Source organism: Pleuronectes platessa, chromosome 22, assembly GCF_947347685.1.
Source record: "Pleuronectes platessa chromosome 22, fPlePla1.1, whole genome shotgun sequence".
Taxonomy (NCBI): Eukaryota; Metazoa; Chordata; class Actinopteri; order Pleuronectiformes; family Pleuronectidae; genus Pleuronectes; species Pleuronectes platessa.
This window is the reverse complement of record NC_070647.1, coordinates 6,214,845-6,223,631: the sequence shown is the minus strand read 5'-3', so window position 1 is coordinate 6,223,631 and position 8,787 is coordinate 6,214,845. Positions and strand designations below refer to the sequence as shown.

The window sequence follows — 8,787 nt, the reverse complement described above, 5'->3', positions numbered from 1 at the left end:
ATGCTTTGTGTTGGCTTCACTTTTGGGGAGCTGTCATGTTTTCTATCCTTGTAAATCTATGGTAAAATAGTCTATGGTTAAAAAAAAATGAAATAGCCAAATGTCAACTTGCAGTGTCACACCGACGTGGAAAGATACTGATGAGTCGAGTTTGTTTTAAGTGGCAACAGGCAAGTTCTCTGCTTGGTCGCACAGTGTAATGACTAACAAATTAATTCACCATCTGTGTTTACATTGGTTCCCAGTGAGTGTTGTTTCACTAATTCTTTCTGCCACCAGGCATGACATTTCACTAAAGGCTTGATATATGGCGCACAGGAAGTGTGTCTGCCAGTGCGAAATGGTGAATGGTGAAGAAACAACCTGGCAGTGGAAGTAGAGCCAAATTGTCAGAGGAGGTGTGGAGGAGAAAGACAGACAACCGGTGAGAGCTCTGGGACCTCAGAGACAGATCAGTGAATAATCAAACCTGCCTGCTTCTGAGTACCACTGGGTGTTTCACTCTGCCGTCATCATGGCTCTGAGAACATGGGTTGGAGCTTGAATCGAGATTTTTACTGTTGTGTCTTGCTTTGGACACTCGCCATGATGTGATCCTATCCTCTGACAGAGGCACCAACAATAATCCCACCGCTCAGTCTCCACTAAATTTGATTGCTTTACAATTTAGATGTTATCCCCTGTGTTGTTTGTACTCCTCAACAGGCCAGAAAACAAAACCGTGACAAAGTGAGCGTTCTGTCCTCTCCACATACAGAACACCATCCCTCTCTTTCTTTTTCTCTGCACGCTCCCTGCTCTACCACACCTCTGTTGAACCACACTGATTACACAGAGTGCTGTGCTTTCAAAGTGCGGGGATATATGAGGAAATGTCAGATATTATCCTCTGACAGCCTTATGTAACTATTGGGCGTGTGTCAGGGATTATCCTCTTAGAGGGGAGCAGAGTCGCCTTAATAGGAAACAAAACACCATTTGTCTGCTCTGCCCCCTGCTTTTAATAATCAAAATGGAGTTTGTATGGAGGCCACATCCACAGAGTAATCCACGCTGAAGGACAAGCCCCTACACCCGACCTGTGATTAGTTTCATTTTCAAAGTGACCAGTCAGTTATAGGCGTTAGATAAACAGATGTGTTTGGGTAATAGAGAACTTGTGCTGTGATGTTTAACACAATGCTGTTGTTATGTGGTGTTGGACATGCATGCAGATGCTTTGTCCAGAATAAACAATGTCTATGAGGTGTACAGGGTTATGTTAATATATGTTTATACATTAAATGTGAAATATAGAGTTGATTTTCCAATTTACCAGGGAACAAGCTCATAAAAGTGTCTTGAAGGCAGAGTTGTGTTTCATCATAAATCACAGGTCAGTAAAGATGATTATAAATACACACATCGGCACTGAGAGGGAAAACCAGCTGCTCAGCCACTGAGACCAGCTTCATGGGCCACAGAGTGTGTCTGAAACAACGTGTGAAGGTTAAAGAGGACCCACGGTCAAGTCGTCATATTTCAATTCAACAATATCACATCATAGCAGTAGCATCCTGAAATGGAGTCTCATAAAAGTACATTTTCTGACCCAAAAGGGTTTATTAAACCTTCCTGTTTGTGTTATTTTTGGTTTGACCTGCCCTAAATAATGATGTTCCAATTACAAGGAGACATCTGCTTCTTCGGTGCAACTTAGCTCTCTGCCTCCCCCTGGTGGTGGCAAAGAAACATTTTGTTTGTGTGTGTGTGTCTGTGTGTGTTTGTTTACATTCAGCAATGAAAAAGTCATATATAGATTGCAGGTGCAGTTTTTGAATCACCATTTAGATAAAGTTGGTAACTATAACTGAACAGTTAAGTGAATCAATAAATTGTGAAAGGAAGCTGTTATTTTGTTTTGTGGTTCAGAGTTTGTGGTGTATTATTGTAGAGGCTTTCTGCTGCTTTTATTAATGCATTATAGCAAAACATAATTTGATAGGACGTGATAGGAGTGTCAGTCCCTTAGATTTAGTCGGATGTATAACCATAAAATACTTTTCGCATGTTTAACTTCATCATATCAATCCAAACCACAAATTAAGCAGTAATTACCGGAAAAGCAGGAAAGTAATGAAAACAAAGGTTTAATTTCATGTAAATATGCAATAATTATCAATTAAACAAGATTTTTCATATTTGTTGAGCTTTACCCTTGCCTATACCCATATTTCATATCTTTATCTAAACTAATGTGCACAGACTAAGTGACTGTTTGTGTTACACTATAGTTAGAACACACACACACAGACAACCAATTCAAAGTCAAATTTCTTTACAATAAATAATGTTTATTACTGCATTTATCAATCTAAATTCAAATACATTTGCAATGTAAGCAACCTGTGGACACAGCCCCTTCTTGAGTAGAGTAACTTCTTAAATTATTTTTAATTTTTAATTGCACTACACTATAACAGAGCAGAGCGCCTGACATTCAATTAAATATCTTTATTTACAATAAAGCCAAATGTTAACTCCTTAAACATTGTTTAAGGAGAAATGTAAACAGGGTTTGTCATTCAGTAAGCTCCGCAGAGTGTTTTTCTCACATCTGAAAGAAGAAATCGGTAAAAGCTGTGCCTTGCTTGAAACCTACATTCAGGATCTGAAGACATCCACTGTTGACAGTCCAAAGTGGTCGATAGCCATCCCCATAAAGTCTTTATGTATCTATTTTTTAGCAAAACCCGTTGCCAAATGTTCAAGAGAACATCTCTCATGGTGCAGACTCAGGGGCGCTCCTGGATCTCTGTGACCCTGCTGGGCGCAGTTCGTCAACTGTCCACTTGGAGGTGCTGGTCTGACGTGGCAGGAGCAGGCTGAGAGTGCCAGGGTCTAGTATCATGCAGGAAACCCAGCACTCATCACTTTCCTTCACTCTGCATTGAAAATCAAACACCAGCTGATGACCTGGAAACAAGAGATACTCTACGGTGAGTCCAAACAAGTGAACATTGAAAATTAAGTGTTGAATTAGAATGAAGAGAAGAAATTTCTTCTGAAAAACAGTTGGTCCAATAAATGAATAAATTGTTTAAGAATGTGTTTCTACCAGTTTGGTGCGTTCAGGGCCATTCCTTGTGGTGGGCCCTCACTTTCCTCTTCTTCTCGTTCTTCTCCTTCTGCAGTCTCTCCAGCTCGGCCTCATACATCATCTCCTGGATCAGGTATTTCTCCCTGCGCATACGGTCCCGCAGGTCCTTGGGAAGGTCTGGGATCAGGTACGCGATCAAGGTCTTGATGGCAAAGACCATGTGCTGCAAACAGTTATCACAAATGTCAGAGGATACCCCTCAATACAAACGGAATACTCAAAATATTCAGAAAATATCAGTTCCATGGATACTTTGGGGGGGGAAACTAACTCTGCGACTTTGTCGCCCACCGTGAGATAGAGACACCTGAATAATGGTAACTTAGTTACTGTAAATTCTTTAAAAGGGAAACATGAGTTCACAAACCTATGTCCAAAATAGTACAAGGTCTATAAAACTGAAGTAGATTCAAATGCCTCAACCTTCCTTCGTAGATTACATCTATAAAGTGTTTCTGTGCTGACTCAAAGTACAATGTTCACTTTCTCTTTTAGCTCTGTGGTTGTGTTTTAGCTGCTAAGAGCTTTGCAAACAAATGTTTCGTTGCAACCAAATGTTTTGTAGGGCTGAAGGGACCAGCGGATTTAGGAGATTATTATCTCCACCAACAGGGTTATATATTCATTGCTGCTTGTCTTCGCTGTATGTTAGCAGGATCAAGCAAAAACTGCTATACTGATTTTCTGGACACTTGTTGTATGGTTCAACGAAGAACCCATCAACTTTCGGAGTTGACCTGACTAAGAGGATGGTTCCAGGGATTTTTTTCCCTTCATCTAACTTGTATCTATGATTGAGCTGTGCTCTCCATTTGTATTGATTCTAGTGCTGATTATATCCACTATCGATCAAATTTAAGTGTCTCCTCAAACAGACCGTCATGAATTGTACGGTTAACCTGTCTACGCAAAGGCAAAACTGAATCCTGCAGTTAGTGCTGTTTCAAGGCCTTTTAAAAAGAAGTCCAAGAGTTGAATTAATCTGGTTAAATCTATCATCGATAAAAACATTGTAACAGAATCCAGTTCTGAGCTCAGCCTGCTGTCTGGAGTCATTAATCACAGACTGACCTCAAAAACGATAATGAACGCCAGTCGAGCTGCCAGGACGTGCCAGAACTGCAGAGTGTACGAGTAGGGCTCCGCAGAATCTGGAGGGTCCCTGTAGTCACGATACCTGGTGGATCACAACGTGAAGGTCAAAGTTCATGGCAGAGTAGAACTGATGACACAAAAGTCTACAAATTAAACAAAAGTAAAATTCACTGGTTTTCAGCTCAGGCCACTGACAATACTGTATAAATACAAGCAAGAAATTATAATAAAATGTCATATTTAGCCTCAAAATAACGTTTGTATGCATAACAGGTATTTAGATTAGTCCTGGCTACATGGTTATATCTACAGTATTTTTCCACTTTGAACTATTTATTTTGTGATTCAAACTTGGTTAAACCAACATAACGCAACATTTTTACCATAAAATAGCAGCTTCAAAATGTGTTTTTGATGTTTCACTGAATAGAGAATTGTGTCACTGTCTTTCCCACTCCTCACCCTGAACGGCTTTTCTTGCTCTATGTAACTTTGGTGAGCAGCTACAATCTCCAGTGATAGACGCAGCTTTAATGGCCAGAATCAGGTTGATGGGAGTTCAGGAGTAATGTTGAACTGAAGATCAGTTCAAAAGACGTAGAAGTCATTAAAGACCAGCTTAAATATTCAATATTCAGCCAATGAACATTTAAAAGATAGAAAATATAAAGAACACAGTTTGGTGTATTTGTTAAAGCGGCAGCTCTTTTGGTTCAGGAAGCCGAGGATCATGGGTAATATCCCCTGTTCAGTGGTGGTTCAGTTCAGTGAGTTTTTGTGGTTTTGTTTATCTCCATATGAAAACCACTTGGACATGGAGCCCAACACAATGAATCACCACATTTGGCTGCAGAGGGCGCTGTTGCTCAGTAAAATGTACATAGTGTTGATTTAATATAGGATCTTTAATGAAGTGATGGATGAGCATACACAAAATAGGTCATGTAATTTGTCCTGGAGTAACACAAACACCTGCTGCAAAATCTAGTTAAAAATGTTGTTTCAGTTTTTTGGAAAGTACTGGAGGCTCGACCACCGACCCCTAGCAGTAACCTTATACCTGCAGTACTTCACAGCCTCTCCAAAGAGATCAGAGCCATTTGTCCTGTACTGCGATCTCCTCTCAAAGTCAGACACCCGGAACACCGAGAGACTGGCGTTGACGTAACCCCTCATACATCTGAGGATCACACGAGAAACAAGGTTATGAAAGCGCTTCCTGTGTCAAAATGAGAGAAATGACCTGTTTGGTTCTCACTCACCCCTCCCCTGCTCGACCCTGACCGGCACAAGGTCCGTACTTATAGGCGTAAACAAGGCGCGGGATGAAGTCCGAGGTAACGGCGATGACGAAGGCATTGGTGATGACAGACAGGATGCCGATGCCTTCCAGAATGCCATACCAGATCCCTGCCACAAACACACACATATTCACTTTCACACCAAATTCCTATTTACGGGATAGAGATAAATGCACCGTATTTAATTTAAAACATTTACTTACCAATGTCTTTGGCTTGTGATGGCAGAGGGCGGCGCCACTGTGTGACGAACTTGTAGGCGTCCAACCGGATCTCAATGACGTTGTTGAGCAGGGCTAGGAGCGGCGCCAGAGGAAAGGCTGCCACAAAGATGGTGGTGAAGCCGAACTGCAGAACTGAAACACAGAACACGCATCGAGAGCCTTTAGATCCACAGACGTGTTCATCATGGGTAACATGTTAGACAACAGTTGCATCACCACACATCCGGCAGATACGGTAAGATGCAATAAAGCATCGACCTGAAGCTTATACTAATGGGAAAATCCCTCCCACAGTCCAGAGACAAGCAGATTGAGGTTAGGGTAATTGGAGACTATAAATTGACTGTAGGTGTGGGTGTGGATGTGAGTGTGGATGTTTGCTTGGCACTATTACAGTATTAAATAGTCAGCCTGTGTATACTTTGCATTATACCATAATTTGATCCCTTGTTTACTTAAAAGTATTGAATAAGATGAAATATAATATTTAATCTTTATTTAAATTGTAACAAACAGTGGAGAACAGGTGAAGAATTGCCATGATAAAATCCACAGCAGATCATCGTCGCAATTACGTAACACAGAGTGAAGCTGCTTGGCCACCAAATGAAACTGTTCCAAAATTGTGTTGCGGAAGATTAAATTGCTCAGTACATTTGGGATAATCTTATAGATATAAACCCGTTAGTAAAGGTTGTGGTCTGAACATGGGTATGTTTTTTTTAGCACTAAAAAGTGTGTTCTGCGCTCGAGATGCTTCTTACTCATCTCGAGGTATTCATCGAAGAGTCCGTAGGCATTCATTGGCTGCAGGTTGTAATCCCTCTCCCACTGGGGGAAGGTGGCCTTGGCGTTCGGTCCGTGCTCTCTCCTCAGCCGCCGCCGCGTCCACCAGTTCTGGATCAGCCTAGACAAACAGCAGCAGTGGAAGCAGGCAGCAGGAAATGGCAGCAACCAATGATCTTACTGTGTTATTCGTTATCATTCTGCAATCAAGAACACGGTGCAGTGATGCCACATCTGGCTGAAGAGTCATTTAGCTGCAATGAGGATTAAAAGGCAAAACCTTGGCACTCACGGGTAGCCAAGCTCCATAAAGTTATTCCAGGTCTGTTTAAGCACCATGATGATCCCCATCTGCAGACACAGGTCAATGAGGCAACCGCTCGGGTGACACTGCAGAGACGAGGATAGAGAGAAGGATGTAGGATCAACTTAAACTTTTAAACAGCTAGAAATGGCCATTTTAAACTGTAAGCACAAATGGAGTCTTTTCAATCCTTTTTTCATATGGTTGGTTGTGTGTCTGTTTGTTGGTTCTGTGACACACTGGCGACCTGTCCAGGGTGAACCATGCCACTCGCCCAATGTCAGCTTGGCTCCATCTTCCCCATGTGACCATCAAAGGATAAGTGGATGGATGGATGGACTTTCTATTATCTGAACTCTTAGTGCCATTTTAAAAAAACGTGACTAATGGCAAATCTGGGGACTTTTTGGACAAAATACTAGAATGGAAATAGTGTATGGATGATCGTAATATTTACACATTTCTACCCTATGTGCATGATAAAGCTCTCTCTCTCTCTCTCTCTCGTAGAAAAGAGAGAGCAAACAAAAAAATGGGTTAGTGTGTAAAGTAAAGAAAATGCTGACAGTTAAATGTTCTGTGTACACTGTTGAAGGAGGAGATGGATTCTTGCAGTAATTTACAAGCTTTAGAAAGCTGTCATCAAATATAAGTTCTAGTTTGTTGATCTCTTGTAAATTACCATACACTTCATTGATGAGTAGCCTATATATTACACAATGAACACAGTGGTTATGTAAATTAATATTGGCTCTTGATGCTCTAGCGTTTTCTGGATGTGAGCCGCTCCACCTTCACGCTTCATTTCCTTTTTGCACTGTATTGGATAGTAGCAGATAGTTGTTTTTTAGTATGAATACTAAACTGAGTAAACATACCCAGTGTGAAAACACACTACCGTTGACTTTTATATACCCAAAGGCTTGTTAGAGTTAGTATGTGGTAAGACTGTGGGAGACGCTTTCTCTGCAGAACTCACTTTTGCATCGTTCTAAATTCCAAAGCATTTTATTATTTATCTTGCATTTTATTAGCTCAAAATGGTTCAAAATGTGCTTTTTGCATCTGAAGAGCCTCTTCAATGCACAGGCACTTTTGTAAATCCGCTAATTTACATTGAAGATGCAGCACAGGTCTCTAATGTTACACAAATTTATATTCCAGGTGTTTTTTTTGAAAGTGAGAGAACCTCTTAGAGATTTCCCTGGAGCTTTTAGCAGATTTGCAAATTCTCATTCAAGGCATTAAACCCTCCAAGCACAATCATGACTCTGCACAGCTACAAATGGCTGACTGGGCCTACACTGCTGCACATGTCACATTTACAGAGATTTTCCATTTCCATTTGTGAAACCAGGGGAACAAGTGGGAGCGCATTAGCTCAGCACGTAAAAGCACCACCTCAGGCTCCTCCGTCCCCTAGGACCACTTCGTGTTTGATCTTTCCCCACATGTTCCCATAAGCGAGCAACCTCTTCCTGCTGATGGCGGTTGAATGCCTGATGGCGGGGCAGAGGGTATTAGCTAAATGTTTAAACCAGAAATACTTGGATCCATAATGCTTTGCTGTTGTTGTCCCACGAGGATGCCCTACTCACTTCTTCCAGTTTCCAGCGATTGATGAGGCGTAGATATGCACCAGGCCTCCCTGTGAACCTGCCAACCAACGGAACAAATTTAAAATTGTTAGAGTAAAGTCTGTTTCTTTCATGTCAGGAGGCAGAAGGACAATCAATACGAATTTTTTATTTTTTGGTTTTATTGAGAAACTAAAAGCCCCATAAGGTACAGTGTGACTTACAATAGAAAAAAAGAAAACAACAAAGCATTGACATTACTCTGCCTTAAGCGGTAAATGAATCAGAATGGATGTGATGCTTTAAGCTACAAATGCCTTGCGTATTGATTCCATAATTCATCTATTCTACATATATAAAA

At 41.1% G+C, this 8,787-nt stretch overlaps 1 protein-coding gene across 1 annotated transcript in view; it reads right to left on the bottom strand.

The window, feature by feature from the left end:
- Positions 1–2,312: 2,312 nt before the first annotated feature.
- The window catches only part of LOC128428821 (anoctamin-4), a 30,737-nt gene continuing 24,262 nt past the window's right edge, over positions 2,313–8,787 (bottom strand). Inside the window, exons 19-27 of the mRNA XM_053415074.1 lie at positions 8,448–8,505; positions 6,838–6,935; positions 6,524–6,666; positions 5,739–5,891; positions 5,497–5,644; positions 5,295–5,414; positions 4,211–4,316; positions 3,098–3,302; positions 2,313–2,955 (exon numbers count right to left, since the gene is read on the bottom strand). Coding sequence (XP_053271049.1) covers positions 3,111–3,302; positions 4,211–4,316; positions 5,295–5,414; positions 5,497–5,644; positions 5,739–5,891; positions 6,524–6,666; positions 6,838–6,935; positions 8,448–8,505 — 1,018 coding nt within the window. The 3' untranslated portion in view covers positions 2,313–2,955; positions 3,098–3,110. The remainder of the gene's footprint in view (positions 2,956–3,097; positions 3,303–4,210; positions 4,317–5,294; positions 5,415–5,496; positions 5,645–5,738; positions 5,892–6,523; positions 6,667–6,837; positions 6,936–8,447; positions 8,506–8,787) is intronic.